We start from the raw sequence: 19,650 nt of genomic DNA on the forward strand, positions 1-19,650 counted from the left end.
TGGGGGAAATAACCACACAAGGCTATTTACAAACCTGCCATTGTCAGTTATGAAAGATAAAAAGAATACATATCTCCGCATAATATCTACTAGCACTAAAACAACGTGGGGTTTATTCACAATAACACTCTATTGTAGCGATTTAATATCTGAAATTAAAAAAAAATATATAGATGTGGAAAAATACTCCAACTCACAAACTTGTATTCTTGTGAAAATTGAAAAAATCTTTTTCAGTGTATCAAAATACCATATTTAGTAAAAACAAAAAAACCCTCTGTTTCAAGAGTTTATTCCGACTCTCCTGGCTTGGGTAACTATCTGCTCCTATAATGAATATGTAACCATGATAAAAAGTTATTTTAAATATGTTGGGATTATAAAATTGGGTACAATCTGGCAAAGATATATATTAAATACTGATGTATGCTCAAATACATCATTGACCAGATATCTATGGCTGAGAATCTTGTATTATTAAATTATGTGAACTATGTAGTATTACGTACAGTATATATGATGATAAAAAAAAAATAGCTGTCACCTAGCAAAGGTGGTTAAATCAGCTCACATTTCCTATAAACCAAAAGAAAAATGAAACACAACCAACATGAGGACCCGGAGCCCAGTATATTAACTCCGAATATCGAAAGGTGAAGTCAGAAATTCTACCAGCTGTGTTTGATATTCCCTCTTTCTTTGTGCTTCTATGATCTGTATGTCATAGACGCACATTTCATTGATTACATGTAACCAGAACAAAATACTTGATGGATAGTCAAAGTTAAATTAGAAGAATATACTTGTTACATTGTACTAAATAAATAATGATATTTATGGATTTCTCCATTTGCTGGAAGAGTCTGTGTTTCGAAAAATACACATTCTGGCTCCTTCTGTAACTTGAGAACAGGTAGTTTATAATACTCCCTGAGAGATTTAACACTTGTAATGCCACACTTTACCGTCACAATATAGTTTCTATAGACCTTATGTCAGCATAGCATGCCCTGCTTATGTAGCAATGGCAAGTTTATGCAGCCCAGCTTTCATTAAATGTAGTGTGTCAATTAATTGTGTCAGATTATACAATTCTAACAATTTGGTTTACAAGAATGAAGTGTCTTTGTTGCTTAGGAAGCTCTGTACATTTTAGAATTTGCGTAACCTGCTTTCATTTGGCAGATTGTTGCAAAGTTCAGGATAATCTAAAAACGACTTTTTACTTTTTGAAATATAGCCCTTGAAGTGCAGCGGTCAAAAGAAAAGACACGGAGATATATATACCATATATATATATATACACACACAAATAATCCCCCCGTGTAATTTCTTTGATATATATTTATTTTGCATTGTACTTGCAAATGTATATTTTACAATAGTGATGGCATAAACTACCGCTTCGTATAATGATATGCCAGTTCCCACATGTGATCAGTCCATTTGTATCATGTATAGACCAGAAAGCATATTTAAGGTATATCACTGCAATCTATACATGTACTAGCAATTTCACAATATAATAAAATGTGAATGCTCATTAGACGTGGACCTTCTTAAGCACAGAGTTGTGAATGCTAGATCCATGTTAACAATGTAGTTTACCAAGAGTCTGGCTCCTTAAAACATTCCATTAACCAACTCTGTGGAACATGGCCAAACTGTATTTCTCATTTATGTGCACACAGCTTTTATATTTCAGCCTGATTATTTGAACAGTTGGCCATAGGTGTTTGACTTGGGAAGTGTAAGATCATGTCATTATTACTATTAAAGTACCTAAAATGCAAAGTGATAAACATTTATGACCATTGAAATAACATTACAAAATAGCAAGAACACAGGACTGTTTTAAAAATGAATGTAATCATTCAAATGTATTGTAACAGAAGCCCAAGGTCAGTTCCAAGGGCACAAAAAACACTGCAGCCCATTTACTAAGCAGCCTTTTACAGGCTCCACTGTGGGTTTCACATTTGCACATTTTGGCCTGCAATTTCCCATTAGTTGTAACACTGTTATATTTTAATAGTAGCACATTGAGCATTAATAACAGGTAAAAATCAGGCTGTCAATGTTAATCAGAATACCTCAACTCCATGGGCAAGTTACACAGGTAGACACTGCAAACAGGACTAGCAATGTATGTGAAGAAAATACTGTGAAATAATGGAACCATTCCATTCACTTCTAAGCAGATCTAACCAACTCTGACGGTGCAACAATGTTCTAATTCAAACTCTCCATCTGCCCAGATTATCCAAGTGCTCTATACTACTGCTGTGTACAGGCAGAATAACACTGTATAGCAATTACAATTTCACAAAACGTAATCGTTCGATTTTCCTGACCAAATAACACCAATGGTGTTTAAACAGGGATCTCACTTAAAACCAGACTGCAATGCCTTAGGATTTGTTTGCTACTAGTTTTCTCATCTCAAGCATGGCTCACCTATAACTAACCGTTTGGCTAGGAAGCAGTATTCACCAACGGCTGAAAGTAGAACATTTACATTCTGACTACGGACTACAAAATGTAGACTTACTACACAATTTTATGTCCCCGTTTAGAGCACTATAATTACTAAAATGCAGAGCTATTCACTAGAAGAATTGACTTGACAATCAGGGTTATTCACAAAAGAGCAAATTGTTTGGAATTCAAATTTTAAGTGAAATTAGCAGAACGGGAAAAGTTCTGCAAACCAGCTGCATCAGATCAGCTATTTTGGCCTAAACGTTGAATTCCCAACAATTTGCATTTTGGGGAATTTCCCTGAATGACTCACTTAATACTCATCCAATGCAATATTTTACCCCAGTTTTGTTTAACGTTTTAATGTTCTAAAACAATTAGTGTTATTGAAAAGTACAGTTTTGAAGTATGTTCCTTAAGAAAGCAATACATTGTAACGCTATACCAAAAATAGCTGGTATTGCTGAAAATACTGTGTAGTTAACTAGTTCCTTTATTTACGTTCCGTTGGCATTCTGTACAGAAGTCTACATGATCAAGAACTTGGTGACTGAATGAGGCTCTTCATTTTCCCTGTGGATTTCAACATATGAGGTCCAAACTGAAAGAAGAATAGAGGTCAAATTTAGAAACATCCATTGTTCAGAGATGACTGCTTTAACAGAAATACAAAAATGTTATCTGTTGGTACACGTGATCTATGCAGCTCTTAAAAATGGTTTTGGATGTGACAGAATAAGAACTAAGGAAAATAACTCTACAGTAGTGTGCATTGCTTAGAACTTTTACCCAGCATTTCAGATGACTTCTTATTTATCCTGTTTATATGGTTATCTACGTCCTATATAATCCCGATCGGGATGGCTGAACACAGACAGGGTAATTCACTAAAACCCAAATAGCCACATACGAAACTTTGGCAAAACCGCCTGGTGCTGTAAGGGGACATTCAGAATGCACAATCTGGGCAATATTCATACTAATTAATGTCAATTTTGCAGAGCAGGCTCCGACTGAGCCAGTATTTGGGTGTGCGTATCATTGGACCGGACACTGCTGGACCATTGAAATCTGGGCCCCGATTTTAGAAATCCTAAATCCTAGCTAGCAAGCAAAAGGTTAACACTCATGCTACCCAGTCATCACAAACAAAAAACAAAACAAAACCATGGCAGATTGGGGCGTAGGATTGTTTAAAACCTTTCTTAAAGTAATATGCAGGAAAATTTACCCCCCAGTTCTTTTTTTACACCCCTTTTTAATGTGGCATTTGGCTGGCTGCCACATGGTTAACTGTAGGGCCACTAAGGTTTAAAAAAAAAAAAAAAAAAAAAAAAAAAAAGGATCTGCACTGGCTTCTAGTGCTGCTAGTTGTAAAATAGTACTTCACATTAACATTCTCTTGCAAAAAGCATAAAAGCACGCTGGATGCACTCAGTCTCTATTCCAGGGCTTGACAACTAAACTAACCTAACCTAACGAGAAAAATGCAGTTCTTTAAGGGACACTTTAGTCAACAGAACCACTACAGTTTGATGTACTTGTCCTGGTGGCTATAGCCTGTCTCTGCAGGCTTTTAAAGTATAAACACTGCCATTTCAGTGAAAAGGCAGTGTTTACATTTCTGTTTAGTAGCACCCCTAGTGACAGTCACTCAGGCTGCCACTAGAGAGAGTCCTGGGTCACTGCTGCACCTCTGCATGGAGGCACTGAATGTTCCTCATAGAGATTCATTAATTCAATGCACCTCTATGAGGAGATGCGGATTGGCACATTTGCTGCACATGCACAAAATCCTCCCCATGCTTTCCTAAGGGTAAGCATTGGCTTAGCTGAGATCATAAAGATTGATAATCTCAGCCATGGAGGTGGGACCAGCCGCAGTGAAACTGGCACAATGTGGGGAAAAAAAGGTGACTAAAAATACTTCCTTATGCTATCGGAGGTGGCAGGTGCCTAGGCTCGCACACCCAGACAGACACACACACACACACACACACTCTCTCTCTCTCTCATTCTGACAGGCTCACACAAACACATACTCTGACATGCTCACACACACTTTATTTTTTAAAATTAAACCCCACTCAGCCGGTCCAGTGGGGCTGCTCTCTTCTGGTGTGCGAGGGAGCAGAGCTCTGCTCCCTCGTGCTCTGTAGTGATGCAGAGGCCGGAGTGATGTCATATTCCGTCTCCCGGCATCATTACACAGTTTGAGAGAGGAGCTGCAGGCAGAGTACTGCTCCCTCGCACGCCGCCTACAATGCCCCGCGGGCGGCCGTTTCCATGCTGTCTCAGCCTGCTGCCTCCATGCTGCCTCATGGCGGCCGGCTACAATATTCCCCGCGGAGCTAGCAAATCCCAGACTGCTCTAGTCATAACATCAGTGTTTTGTACATATTCCGTATCCTATTCTTAAGAGTGTGGTTGTGCAAAGCACCAATTTTCACCCAGACAGCGAAAAGGATCCAGTGGACTGGTGCAAACTTTGGTTGGGCTGACCAAATTCTGACAGGAATTAGCTTTACTATATATGAAAATTGCCATTTCAGAATTTGGTGGATTTGTCAAAACCCAGTGATTAGTGAAATACGCAGTGAGTGATGTAGACGAGGAAGGCCAATGCAATGCAATGACACTTTTGAACTAGGTTCTAGAAAAACCCACCAAAGGAGTTTCAGTCTTCTTATGTTCTGGCTGTGGTACATTTTTATCAGATTCACCGTGACTATCACTTCGGTATCTATAAGCAAACTTCTTCTTTAAAGCTTCTGCAATTAGTGTTCCTGGGTCAAATGGGTCGCTTGGTTTACTTTTTGCATCTTCTGGTGATCTGTGACAAATGAAAACATACGATAATCAGTGTGAATTACCCCAGCAACATGAAACAAAGCAAAACGATGGCTGAAGGTAAATATTGTACAGATCTGGCATTTTATAGGTTCTATAAGGGGGCAGAAATAACTTTAATATTCCCCTAATATATAAACACAACAACAACAACAACAAAAAGCGCTCTGCCGTGCAATATATACATAATTAATATGCTGCAGGTCATTATCAAGGACGAAGCCCAAAGTAATTGCTTATTTTACATGAAGTTTAATTGTTTGATTTCTTCACTATACGAATGTTTGCCCTCACAACTTTCTTCGTTAATACTTAGTTTGATCACAAACACAGAATTGTTAAGAACAGGAAACCAAACCGTTTTGCACACCAGTGCTTTATTTCCTGTATGTGCTATGTACAAACTATTTTAAACTTCTTTTCTTTTTCTAAGCGATTAAAGTGTTGAAGGAATTGAGCAATTCTGCGTCAGATCTTTATCAAGCTTTTTGGGGGTATGTTCTATATACCCATTGTACAGCGCCACAGAATTTACTGGCGCTACATAAACAATAAAATAATATGTATTCCCCTCACTTTGTGTACTTGCATACCGTTTGCCACCCCATAATATTTGTTTGGTATCATATTTTATTATTTACAGGTTTGGGAGTTAGCCAGAGTTGTTAGTGATGGATTTTCAGATCACAGACCTCTAAACATTGTTCTTTTTGCAAGAAATGACTCACTGAATTTTATCCATGGTTTCAGATTTCAAAGAAACGACTGATTTGTATTTTTGCTTTAAAGGATACCTTTTGACGGAGCGTAACTTCACTTGGTTCATGTCTTTAAGTACATCCAGCATGCTTGGCATCTCAGGCTTTTTTGGAATAACTTCTACGGAAGACATCTGTGAACTGCTTTTTTTTCCTTTCCGTTCTTTAATGAGGTCATAGGCGGAGACACTCCGCTGAAGTGCAGGTGGTGGAGGCGGAGGTGGTGCTGGTGGTGGAGGAGGTGGTGGTAGAGAAACTGCAGAGTGAGCTTCTCCATTCACAACTGGGGTAGGAGGACTTGATACTATAAAAAGGAGGTTTATACAAAAGAAAATCAATTGCGAAAGCAAAGCGATGACATGCTAGTTCTTTCAGCACAATACATTTAGGATGAGGTTTCATTCAACCAGACTCCAGCAGTGTTGAAGACAAGTACAACTGGAGGCCACATGCCGAAGGAACTACAAACAACAACAACAACAACAACAACAAAAAAATCTACAAAAAGGGCCAGGTTAGCATGTTTAAACTAGAGCATAAAAATGTTAAGTGGTTGATACATGAATTAATTTATATTCTTTGCAGTTTATATTCTTGCAGTGGCCAAATAACAAGGTTGTGACGAACTGAACCTTGTTACGGGTGCTTAGAGGGGCCTGCTGGCCAGCCTCTTGCCAAAAGTCTACGGGCGAAGTCAACGACTGTAAAGACCCATATTTTATTCCCCCTGGTTCGGCACTTTCCATAGAACTCTGTGGAGCTATTTTCGGCTATGGGACCATGCCTGCGGTCGGTCAAATAAATGACTTCCAGGAAATTCCTGAACTGATCTGGGTGATTTTTGGATATGTTGGTCACCCAGATCAGGGCTATCAGGGGATGTAACATTTGTGGGTTGTTGTTTTTTTTAAAGGTACTTTTTGGGTGTTTTTAAAAAGTATGTTTTTTCTGCGCTTGGAGATAATTGGATTAGAATTAGTACAGTTCCTGATCCAATTATCTCCCAGGCAGAGGGGAGGGATTGTGTGCTGTGTGTGGGAGTGTCGTGCTTTGCAACGTTGTTGTTATTGGTCTGTAAAGTTGCAAATCAGTCCCCCACAAGGTCCCTGTGGACGTACCCCTTGCATGGGGATTGTCATAGAAGGCCAAGTACGGCTCCCATTAAAAAGAGATTCGTTTACCCCTTCATGAAGTCTTGGCTCATGTTTGGGGGATTGGAGAACTATATTCACTCTGGGGATTGCTATATCACAATACTCGAAAATGGTGATGGCGTGATCCGTAGGCTTGGATGGCCTTGGGAGCGCTAAGGGGTAATTCTGCAGATGTTGTTCTGCCTTAAATACAAATCTTAAAAAATAACTTTATTGCGGGCATCAAAAACTTAATGATCCCTGAAAATGAAAATAAAACTTAATGCACCATCACCACTAAGGATAAAATAATGGGGGTGGAGAGGACGATATACTCTGTGGAAATATCCCAGATCGACAGGTAGTAATGCTAATGGAGTCTGAAGGGAAATAAGCCTGCGTAAAAAATAGCTGTATGAGTATCTCAAACTGTGGAGGCTCAATGTCACAGCCGCAGGGTAAACCCAAGGCTCCAAGAAAGGAGTGAGAATCTTTAAATAGCAACTAAATGTGATTCAGTAAATGCATGAGAAAACAGTATCCATGGGATAACAGCTGTATCCCTGCCACTTCATACAGTGAGCTAGTGCACAGTGTAATGGATCTATCTGTGGAGATCCTACTATGTATGCAGAGCTCATATGATGGCTTTGGAACAAAGCAGATACTATTCTAGAGGCACACTGCTGGCTGGTTCTAACACTTGATAAAGTTTGCAAGTGTATCATACACTGGATACAGTTGTAGAGAACCTGCTGTGTATGCAGGGCTTTGTAGAAATATCACCTCTCAATGTTGCTGTAAAAGAAAGATTCTACTCTGAAACCATTCTCCTAACTAGTTCTAACAACAGTTGGATACCAAAAGTGCCCATTCTCCCTAAACCAAAGGTTCACATCAAACGTGCATAAGCTTAAAAACAAGTAGCGGACCTAACGTACGTTTCGGCGCTGCCAAAGCGCCTTTGTCAAAGGTAAACCAGGTACTGAGACAGTTGGCGTTTAAGTACGCCCTGTGAACGATCCAGCGACCAATCATATTCAGAGGTGTGTCTCATCTATGCGCGCCAAGCCGGCACGCTGTGCGAGCTGTCAGTCAGCATTTAGGTCTGCCCACGTGGGTGTAGACGGGGCGGGACCTGTGAGCGGCGAAAAACGCCTGGCTGATCTGTCCGCAGAGACAGTGTTATTGCTGAGAGATAACATTGTGACCCATCTTACGTGAGTGCGATCTTTAATACTTCCCTATCAGCCACCATTGTGTGTAGGGAAGTGATATGATCGCACCAGCTGGTATAGTGATACATATCATGTCAAAGAGTCTGGGGTGCCCAGAGGAAGTACATGAGTATCAGTAACCATATAGATGGATGATGTGGAGACTAAGCTGGAAATTAAAGGCATAAAAGCCCTATTTGAATGTTGTATAGTCCTAAAGATAGAGCTGTACAGAGTTATTCCGGTCTGAAAATACATCTATGGGAAAAATACAATCCCACTGTAGATGATAAGTACCGAAAGATCTGAGAGGAAATCTCTGTGATCTAGACCTAACCATTGATGGTTCATTGTATAAGATCACTTAAGTCTAAATTTTACTTAGAGAACAGAGATATCCAATTGTAGTGCTCTGTCTACGTATGGTCTATGAATATATACTACTACTATATCACAATACTCCCCTGAGTATAATCACTAGCTCTTATAAGAGCTGTTCCTGCTACGCTCTCTGGACTAGGAGAGGCCTACCCACTGGAAGCTGGTTTCTAGTTTTGGGTCCAGGGTGGGTAGAGGACGCTGAGACCCCAACCAAGCTGCGGGGGTTTGTGAGGTTTACGGTGGTTATGGTGTTCCAGTGCAGTGCTTATGGTACTCGCAAGTACTAGGAAGCAGTGATTGATGGAGGTACCCGGTCGGGGTGCCAGGCGGTCCGTCATAAAAGTCATTAACCAAAATGGATAAGAGGTTTTAAAGTAAGTAGGACAGGGAACACTATATGTGCAAATCACACCTAACTGAATGAGGTTTATTCATAAATGGGAAAATTACCTGCGTTAATACTTTGCTGTTCTTGTAAGATAACTATTTTGGCTATTTGAGCTCTCAAGCTGGCAAGTTCGCTTTCCAAAGCATTGATCTTCTGCAAAGCATCTTCATTGGCCCCCGGTGTCTGAGGATTGGCCTGTGGTTCCTCTTTTACAAACACAGGTAAAGATGCTTGTCTGTGGATTTGTTGCTCAAAATACGGCAGTTCATCTTCAAGTGATGTGTTTTTATTTTGTCGCATTTCAGATCTGAAAGAAATTGGAGAAGATTAGAGAAATGCAGGAAAAATCCAATCGTTCACTTTTCTCAAAGAAAAATTGAAATTCTTTTTTTTTTTTAATACAATCCCTTCTCCCCTCAAAATATTAAAATCCATATATTGATTTCACATCTATTATCTAGAATGCCAGGAGGTGAAGTCACTTTTCCTACTGAATTTCCAAGTTAACATTATAAAAGGGTTTATTTGAAGGATCTCGGCTGCTTGATAAATACGGTCTAGGAATAGTCTTGAATACAAGGTGGAATTCGATTTTCAGGTCAAAAATAGCAATTCCTTTTTAACTTTGGCTGTTTTGGCCTAAAATTAGAAATTGTATCTGAAAATCCCAACAATTCACACTTTAGTGAGTAACGGTTTATCAACCTCAAAGCTTACATGAGATGCAAGATTATGACTCAAGGAGTCAACTTTAAAACAGACATTTCATTTATCTCACATAGCAAAGTGTAGAACTGAAACTGAAAGACTGAAAGTCATATTGTGATCAATGGGGAGACCAGAGTTAATGATAAAGTCACATGGAAAAAATACAATACTCAATAAGCATTGCGCGAAAGAAAGCTGGCATGCAATCATCAGCCACTACCCAGAATGCAATTAGTTTACATTTATAAGCAGTGTGTTCTTGGTCACTTTGTCTGATCTCAGGCACCATTTATGAGCATGAGATGGACTTATTGGTCATTCTGGTCTAATATTATGGTCTGCTGAAGAAGAAAAAAAAATAATAATAAAAAAAAAAAATCATAATGCATTCCCTAAAGCTACCTCATATGTTGATATTGGGGATTTGCAAATCTCAATGCAGTCAGTAGACTGTAAATAAGGCATGTCCAAACATTGAGCTGCCATCAGCTGCATGGCATGTGTTCCCTCCCTTAAGTAGAATGGGAGGGCTTCATTATAGTTATTGTTACAACACGAGGCTTCACTGCATTTTTAAAGTTAAAGCAGCTCTCTAACCCCTCCCCACCCCCCCTCAGCAAAATATATTCACAAAGAATTTCACTGAAATTTCAATCCAGTCAAAAGATAAGAAAAAACAGGGACTACTTTGTCGTATGTATTATTCCCAGCCTTCAGCTGTCACTAGTGGATGAGGGGAAAAATAAACACTTTCAATGGAGGATCCCCTGGTCATCTCCAGAGACGTAAGTGTTGTACTCTTGCGCATGCACAAGAATACAACACCGACATTGGCTCCTGACAGATGAAGAGGATCAGTTAGAAGAAGGTGACGTCATACGCAAGGGACAGGTTCTGGTTTGTAAAATCTATCTTTCCCTATTGACACCAGAATACAAGCAGATCAGCCATCATTTGGGTTCTCTGAAAAATATGCTAAGACCCCAGAAGATGAGAGAGCAGCTTTAAATGAACACAAAGTGTATGCTCAAGAGGAATTATCCTGGGCTCCAACAATGACTGGGGAAAACATGATATTGGGAAATGAAAGTTAAGATATATAGGAGTGTTATAATGGATTATAAGCATTATAATGGATTCACACAGGTTAAAAATTAAGGGATATGCAAGCTACGACAGTAGCCTTATTTACTATATTGCAATTAAATGGAAGATGCAGATTTCTAATAAATCAGCTACAATAAGAATATAGAAACGAACAAGACTTTAGCAAACTATTTTACAGACCATCACTGAAGGGGAAAAAAAGACGCACATACCTCAGCCTTGCATGAACATTGTACTCCTCTTTATCTACCCATCCAACATCAGCAAGCGACGCAACTGCTCCATTTTGGTTGTTTGGACTTGCTTCTAAAGGAAATGTTATCAGCTTAAAAATCAAAACAAACGATATATTAATCTACTGCCAAGGCTACTTAAATGCTTACAGTACACATATAATACAAAGTAAAATATTGTAAGTGCAGGTTAGCTCATTTCCCCAAAGAAAGCAAATTTATTCCAGCTAAACAGCCATGCTCTTAACAGTGTGACATACACCTCTAACAAGAAGGAACATAAAATGAACTATGTTTATGTTCATCTCCTGGTTCTTTTAGTCCATTTAGTAAAACAAAAACAAAAACACAAAGTGTCTTATGTGTGGGCACATAAAGACATTTTTCTGATAGATTATATAACAAAGTTATTTCCAGTAATAAACCAGAGTAGAACGAATTAGGGTTCCCAGTAATTCAGACTGGACATGAGGACCATGAGAAGCTATCTATGCTGAATACGGAGTGGAGAACTGGTTACAACTTCTGGTAAATCAGATTACAACATATAGTTACAAATATCTAGAAGTGGGCAAAGCCATAATTATACATGTCTTAGCCCTGCTTCAAAATACCAGATCCAAAGGATAACACGAGTTCTCACCAAAATACGTTAAAGTGTCTATATTGATCACCATTTTACTCCACACAGGTACACATGCAATAAACCACAAACATGCAGGATCTTCTGGAAATAAACTAACCTACTGTACGTTTCAGGTTTCCTCCTTTTATAGAAAGGAAGATGCAGGGGAAGAAAAAGAATATATTAACAGAGCCAGCAAGCATGGAAAAAGCAGGTACAGAGAATAGAATGCAGAAACCCCCTCCCCTAATTATATTAACAGGCTGATGCCACATGTAATTTCAGTAGTAAACCCCTACACTTTAATGTTTAGGGCTGGATTAGGTAACCTTGGAATACTAGACATTTGTAAATTAAATTTCCCATGATGCTCTGTCAGTTTAGTGTATTCCTAGTGAAGGTTCCGCTATCTGCAATTGGGGGATTTACAATAAAACACATCAGATCAATCCACTTGACATGCTCCAAGTTAGCAATTTGCAATGAGAGCACACACAATAGAAACTGGAAGCATACAAACAAGTTTGTAGTTCATTAATATCACAACTGCTTCTTTTGTATCGGGATCTGAATTAATTCCTTTAACAAAGCTAGGATTGTCTGAAATCCTAGAACGTTTGAGCCACTACCACGTTTCTCTTTACAGCTTTAAGGGCAAAAGCAGGAGAACCTAATTCTTGACATTTTTTCCCACACCTACAGGCTCCCTCCCACACGCGCACTCAAAATTTTTTTCCTACCAAGTGGTATTTTGTAAATAGAATTCCAGTTGTTTATCTCAACATTTTCTGTTCTATAAATATATTTCACTTAGAGGACTTTTACGCTGTTGCAGATTTACATGGTACATTATTTATAGGGTTAATTTTTTCTTGTACTTCTGTAGAAGTATTAACTTTTGGATCCTCCAATGTATGGACTACAACTCCCATAATTATCTTAGGCACAGGAGTTTTATATTAAAATATTAGTTTAGCTGACGATTCCTACTTCTCAACATTCCAAGAGGGAGCATAACCTCACTTTGTCTGACCGTAGATACAAGGGGAAAATATATAGTTTTACTCCACTGAAACGGAGGGTCAATACAAGTTACAACATACTTTATTTGTTGCTTTCACCGTATGTAATTGCCCTTCCATGCACAGAATGGGTGTTAGCGATTAAATTCCTTAGGGGTACAGACACTTGTCAAAAGGAACATGGCAGTCACTATAAACAAATACAATTTTATTGAAGATATTATAAAGCATTCAAAACCTTCCTGCTTTTCTTTGCTTTTACATGGAGTTTTACATTATGTAGAGGACTTAAAGGTGGGACTTATAGCAACACCCCCAAGCGCTCCGATTCAGTGAGTTTTCACTCATTTCCGGGTTGGCATAACCAGTCGTACCGTGACGTCCGCATGCTTAATTTGCTGGCATCGACGGAAATGAGCGTCTGCTCATTGACAACAAGATCCTGTGCACAAATTCTCTTAGAGAATCATTAAATCCAAGGATTTCCTATGAGAACTATTTGGCTAGCAGATTGCAGTGAGTGCTACGCTATGAGAAGCTATTTATTGGACCAAAGTCACCAGAGCAGACTTTTACAAAGGGATTTCAGACGCCGATGGAATAGAGGTAAGTAAATATTTTACATTTAAAAGTCAGATTACTTACATGGGTGGCACTACGATTACTTTATTATATACAGAGGAATCATATTTCTACAAAGACATGCAACAACAATACAGTGTCCCTTTAATTATTTTGCCTTCACTACCTTCTCTGGCAAGTTATTTGCTGTAATAAGCATGTTTGTTAATGACATTTTTTGGTAAATGTTTTACTGCATGTTTTAGTTTCTATTCAGAAAACAAACAAAACGCAGCATCCCCATCTGACAGTGCCTAATTGGCACATGTTCTTACCAGCACTGTATTTCCCACCACAGTAAACACTTAAAAGGAGTTTACAGGGGCAAAGAAAAGGAGAACTGTCAATAAGGTTTATAACCATCAAGACTTTCTTCACTCAAGTAAACTTAAAACAAACCCATGATTGCGCAGTCAAAGTAATTCTGTAGCTATGTGACTGGGAATATAAGATATATGTTGTCCCTGGACTCATGGTTTATGTGGTCACATTATGTTTAGAATATGACAAGGTGGGGGTTATGCAGTACATGTGACTAAAATGGACACTGTAGAGTAGCAATTCCTCTGTCATGAGAAGGGAATTAGAAGGCTCTGCTCCCAGGATACGCTTGGACACACAAACACAGACTCATTATTACTCCTGCTGCTATAGCCAATATTTCTACAAGGTTATCTTGTCAGGTGGGCCCTAGTTTTGCAGTTTGCGTGGATTGTCATTGAATACATTCGTCTCTGTATACTAACTGGATTATTTACTGAAGTGAGAATTGAAAGGGAATTTCTAATCTAAGGCCTGAGTAGCCAAACTGAAAGCATACCTGATATAGAGAATGTTTCCAGTTCGGCTATTACAGAACTATTTCTGCTAAGAGGTTTTGTACCTTTAGGAATTCCCAAAGATTTAGATTGGTAGCAGATCAGCTTATCATGAAAAATATTTATGGTTTACCACAAATCGCCAAGATCATTTCTCTAGCACAATGCAACATTTGTAGCACCCACTACAAATTCACATGCCATTATACACTACATTAAATTATTGCTCATGCTGCAAATAAAATGTCACTTAATCTACTGATTTTCTAGCAACTGTGAAAACGTCTAAGATTTTAAAAAGAGACAAAAAAAAAAAAAAAAAACACCACCACAAACAATGGCTGTTATCTAATGACATACCTGAATGTGAGCTCTTGGAGGCTGTATAAGAGAAAGGTTAGAGCCAATCTTCCGTACAATACTTCGAGATGATCCATAGGATTTTCCTAACCCAAGGATCTAAAAAAATATATATACACACATTAGAAAAAAAGTGTTTTGGAAATATTATGCAAATTGATTATATCAAGCAAGACATCTGCAGCATTAATATTCAGAATTGTAATGCAACATGGTTTACTAGAGGCCATGTTGTTCACTTATCCCATAAAGACTTTAAAGTCACCGATTCCCAAGCCATCAATTTAGCATTTGGCAGAGCACCTAAGTCTAAGATGGGAGTACTAACAGTGGAGCCAGAGATTAAAACATATTGAGTATGCCATGTCTCTACTAATACAATGAAGGCTCTCTCTCTTTTAGAGTTTATCCTGAAAACTCTATATCGAAATGGTTTGGCAGAAACATTATGTAGCATTAAATATATAACTTGAGGTTATTATTAGAATTCTAATAGTGCTTAGATTAATAATAAAGAATGCATGACACTTATGTTCATTCTGCTTTATCAAATGTCCATTTTTATTGTAACACAAAATTATAAATATATATGTATATTTTTGAAATTATCTGTTATGACTTATGCTACATATTGTGTATTAAAACTATGATCTTAACCACAAACGTTCTTGCATTTTTATATATACACCAGTATGTTTATTATGTGTGCTCTCAAAATAAAAGGGTTAAGCTAGCATCTTCGCCATTTCATTAGTATGTAAAGGAGACTGGGGGTTTTCTATATCTTCAATGTCCAAGGAATAATGAAAATATATAATTGATTATCTAAGGCGATTGGTGATTGAAGTCAAGAAATGCTTCTACTGATAGTGGTCATTAAAACCCTACGATTGATATTACAGGAGGGCAAGTCACTAATTGACATAGCCCAGATTTCATTATAAGAACTAAAGTGGCACGGTCACCTGCCTTTAAAAATTTGTATGTGATAAAGATTAAACCTTTATTAAATACTCACATTGACTGTGTTGGAATTTCAATAATACAAAGTAGAGGCTATTTTTTCTTCGTATTTCTTCTACACTTGACAAAAAGGCAGAGTTACCTTTGTCAAGCCCCCAGCCATCACTATGGCTTAGAAGAAAAAGGTTCTGTCTACGGAAGATTCTACGGGATCCTCCATAGACCTCTGTGTTGCACTCTAGCACAGCGCTACAGTGCTTTATGGGTGAGTAGGATACCATTTCAAAAGGTATGTTATAAAAGTGGCCATTTCTATTAGACAGCTAGGGAGGTTTGCTTCCTGCTTCCATTAGTAGCCCCTGAACTAACGGACGTGGCAAATGAGCTGTTTTTGAGCACACCTGTTCTCTCCCCCTCAGCCAATGTGGGGACAAACATTTAGGACCTGTTTTTGTATTTATTTAATCAAGCATTACATTTTGATACCTTTCCTGAGTCCAGGAAATCTTTTTTGATGTGCAGTCCATTCAAGGAACAGAAGCAGCAGGATATAATTGGCTAGTCCCCCAAACAATCTAAGGACAGGTACCCATATGCGATTCTGTGATCTATCCTGTGAGTGTACTTCCAGCTGAACAGTGTTTTAATTTATTTAAACTGTATTACACTAGGTTATTGCTATTTTATTTGTAGATCAGTCAGCTATATTCCCTTCTTTTCTGATATTGTGGATGTTGCATAAGGAGATATACACTAGGATAACCCTTGGGGAAAGCTGTATATAATGATTTTGTCAAACATAAATGCATTATTCCACAACTAACACGAAGCGTGACGTTGTGGGTTGGTGTATGTCTATATAAATAAAATACTGATTCCACCAATCATAACTTCTGACAGAATCACGCTGTAAAACATTCCCTCACAGTCCAAGGCCACTAACAGTGATAAGCAAGCAGGTTCATATGCAATGTCAACTTTAAAAGCTACAGGAATTAAAGGAACACTCCAAAGTTAAACATATAGCGTATTGCTTTTTTCCCCTCAATGCTTTTTTTTATTTGAGATGTTGTAATACAAAGAAAAAACATAACATTCAATAAACTTAGAACATTTCAAAAAGTACATAGGTACACAGTGAAAGACACATACAAAGTAACTTGGATTAATATGTTGAAGGCCGACAACTAATAAGAGTATATTGCATTTTACTTTTAGATTGAGGGTGTCTCCTTGTTATTAACACCCAAAAAAAAAAAAAATAAGCCCTTAAAACCATTCCTGGTTTTCCAGCGTTTGGAAGGACTTCACTGGGCAGTTGTTCCTTCCTAGTTCATTCTCACTGATAACCTCTGGTCCAACCCAATGCGGATTATATAGACACATTGGTCACCTATAGAGCATGCATGCCAACCATCACACTGTCTATTGGTGGATTCTCACAGAGAAACCCTGAATCCAATACTTCTCTGTAAGAAGCATTATTAGCATTTGACGCCATCATGCTGTATGTGATGGTGATAAACAGAAAGGCCTATGGATTTTCTTGGAAAGCACTTACAGATGCACATGGTGTAGAAACCTAGTATAATACTCTAAGAGCCTACAGCTGCAGCACAGGTAAGTGTAAAGTGTATGCAGCAGGCAGAACCCTTCTAGGACAGGTCTCTCATTCTTTTACAAGGTTTATTTTTTTGTTCAGCAGGTGCTTAATTAATGTAAATTAGGTTGGCAGGCTTCCCCAAACTCCGGCCCTCTAGATGTTGCTAAACTACAACTCCCATGATTCTCAGTCTATTTATTTCATTCATAAAAAAAAAAAAAAAAACAAGTGTTTTAATGTGCAAATGCTTTGCGACCACAGCAAATGTGCAGTGCCCCCCATTCATCGCTATGGGTATTATGTGAAAGTGTACTACACACAAGCTACTCAGAGAATATTGGTCTAGTTTAGTTCAATGTGCTACTCATAACGGTCAATGATTTGAACCCATGGTTCAGCTTAAAACAAATTTTAAGAAGCTGGAAAGGAAGCTCTGGACGTAAAGACCAACATTGACAGCTAAGTTGTTTTAACCGAATTTAAAACATTTAAAAAAAAAAAAATTTCCCACACTGAAATGCTGCACATAGACTGCAATCACCATGACTATTTCAAATCACTTAAGTGGTCATGGTACTTGGAGTAACCCTTCAGAACAAAATTTTTCAACATACTAAAATTACATCGTTACATAGCTGAAACGAGACTTGCCGCCATTAAGTTCAGCCTCTCACAGATATGTTTTTGCTGTTAATCCAAAAGAAGGCAAACAACCCAGTCTGAAGCGCTTCCAATTTTGCAACAAACTAGGAAAAAAATTCCTTCTTGACTCCAAAATGGCAGTCAGATATCTCCTTGGATCAAGCAGCTAGTACCCCACTAATTAGAAATTATATCCCTGTATGTTTTTATAGTATTTATCCAATTGCTGTTTAAACATCTGTATGAACTCTGATGAAACCACCTCTTCAGGCAATTCCACAAAATGTTTTGCATTATTTCCCATCTGGAGAGTCTCTTTAATGTTACAGTGGGCAGAACCTTAAGCCACTACTAACACCATAACTTGCCATCTCCTATCAACCAGATATGTGGACACCTGCTCTTTTTGCCTTTAGCATCCTCTTCACATTTTGCTGTTGCAGGAGATATTCCATTTGACTTCTCATAATGCACCATCATGCCATGACACTGGCTCCTGGAAGATGTAGCCACCAGGAATTGAAGACAGAGTTAAGGAGTAATATGGCGGCATGGGGGGAGGAATTTAATTATCTTCATTTTCCCTGGCTCCACTATGATGACATATCAGTGGAAGTTATTGGGGGGGGAAATGCAAAAAACACCACATGTAACAGTTCACGTTACAGTAACTTTCAAATTGTCATGTTTACATATTAAATTATCCTAGAAAATACATTTTGCAAAAGCCACAGGTGAGGAAAAAGTGGGATGCTAATCCTGTGTAAGCATATAAAATGACTGAGATCAAGAGAGTGATCAAACGAGTTGATCACTGATTATTACAAGTTATTTAACCCTGAGCAAGCTGCAATTTGGTGAAATATCATGCCGAATAATGCCATATTAGTAAGCGTGAGGCTATAGAGACATACATAAACTTTGTTACAGCAGTGGTTGTAAAAACTTAAAGGGACACTAGTCACCCAGACCACTTCAGCTCAATAAAGTGGTCTGGGTGCAATGTACCTCAGGTTTTAACCCTTCAGATGCAAACATAGCAGTTTCAGAGAAACTGCTATGTTTACATTTGGAGTTAAGTCAGCCTCTAGTGGCTGTCTTCTGGACAGCCACTAGAGGCGCATCTGCGACGCTGGAGGCATATTTCGCTTCCATCACACAGAGCATTGAGAAATGCTTTCCTATTGACACTTTGAATGTGTGTAGCGGCACTTGCCGTGCATGCGCATTCGGCTCCAGTGACATCAGACGAGGGGAGCTGACATCGGAGTGGGAGGAGAGGTCACCAGCGCCGAGGGAGCCCGGCACTGGATTAAGGTAAGCTGCTGAAGGGGTTTTAACCACGGGAGGGGGACCCTGAGGTTTGGGGCACCCTCAGGGCACTATAGTGTCAGGAAAATCGCTTTGTTTTCCTGACACTATAGTGATCCTTTAATTCTGCTTTGAAACTCCGTCGTGAACAGCCTTAAATGTAATCAAAGAATATGACTACTACATCCATACACAGTTATTTAGCAGAACATGCCTTCACTATAGCAGATAACATCAATATAAATTTATTTGGATAATGAGTGTATTTCGGAGTCGAAAGCAACTTTGGGTTACTGGAATTGGAGTATGTAAAAACAACAAAAAACACCTAAATGTAGTGTGTATGCCAGAATATAATTCAGCTCCCCAAAAGTCTATTTTCTATATTCACGGAATGTAATAAAGATGTATTTTTTAAATTCTGAAAAT

The 19,650-nt window shown here is 38.5% G+C and overlaps 1 protein-coding gene across 1 annotated transcript in view; it reads right to left on the reverse strand.

The window, feature by feature from the left end:
- Positions 1-2,567: 2,567 nt before the first annotated feature.
- MTFR1 (mitochondrial fission regulator 1) overlaps positions 2,568-19,650 on the reverse strand; it is a 30,321-nt gene continuing 13,238 nt past the window's right edge. The window contains exons 4-9 of the mRNA XM_063450406.1: positions 14,703-14,801; positions 11,236-11,348; positions 9,271-9,515; positions 6,126-6,393; positions 5,149-5,314; positions 2,568-3,082 (exon numbers count right to left, since the gene is read on the reverse strand). Of these exons, the coding sequence (XP_063306476.1) occupies positions 3,017-3,082; positions 5,149-5,314; positions 6,126-6,393; positions 9,271-9,515; positions 11,236-11,348; positions 14,703-14,801 (957 nt within the window). The 3' untranslated portion in view covers positions 2,568-3,016. The remainder of the gene's footprint in view (positions 3,083-5,148; positions 5,315-6,125; positions 6,394-9,270; positions 9,516-11,235; positions 11,349-14,702; positions 14,802-19,650) is intronic.

This window comes from Pelobates fuscus, chromosome 4 (genome assembly GCF_036172605.1).
Source record: "Pelobates fuscus isolate aPelFus1 chromosome 4, aPelFus1.pri, whole genome shotgun sequence".
NCBI lineage: Eukaryota > Metazoa > Chordata > Amphibia > Anura > Pelobatidae > Pelobates > Pelobates fuscus.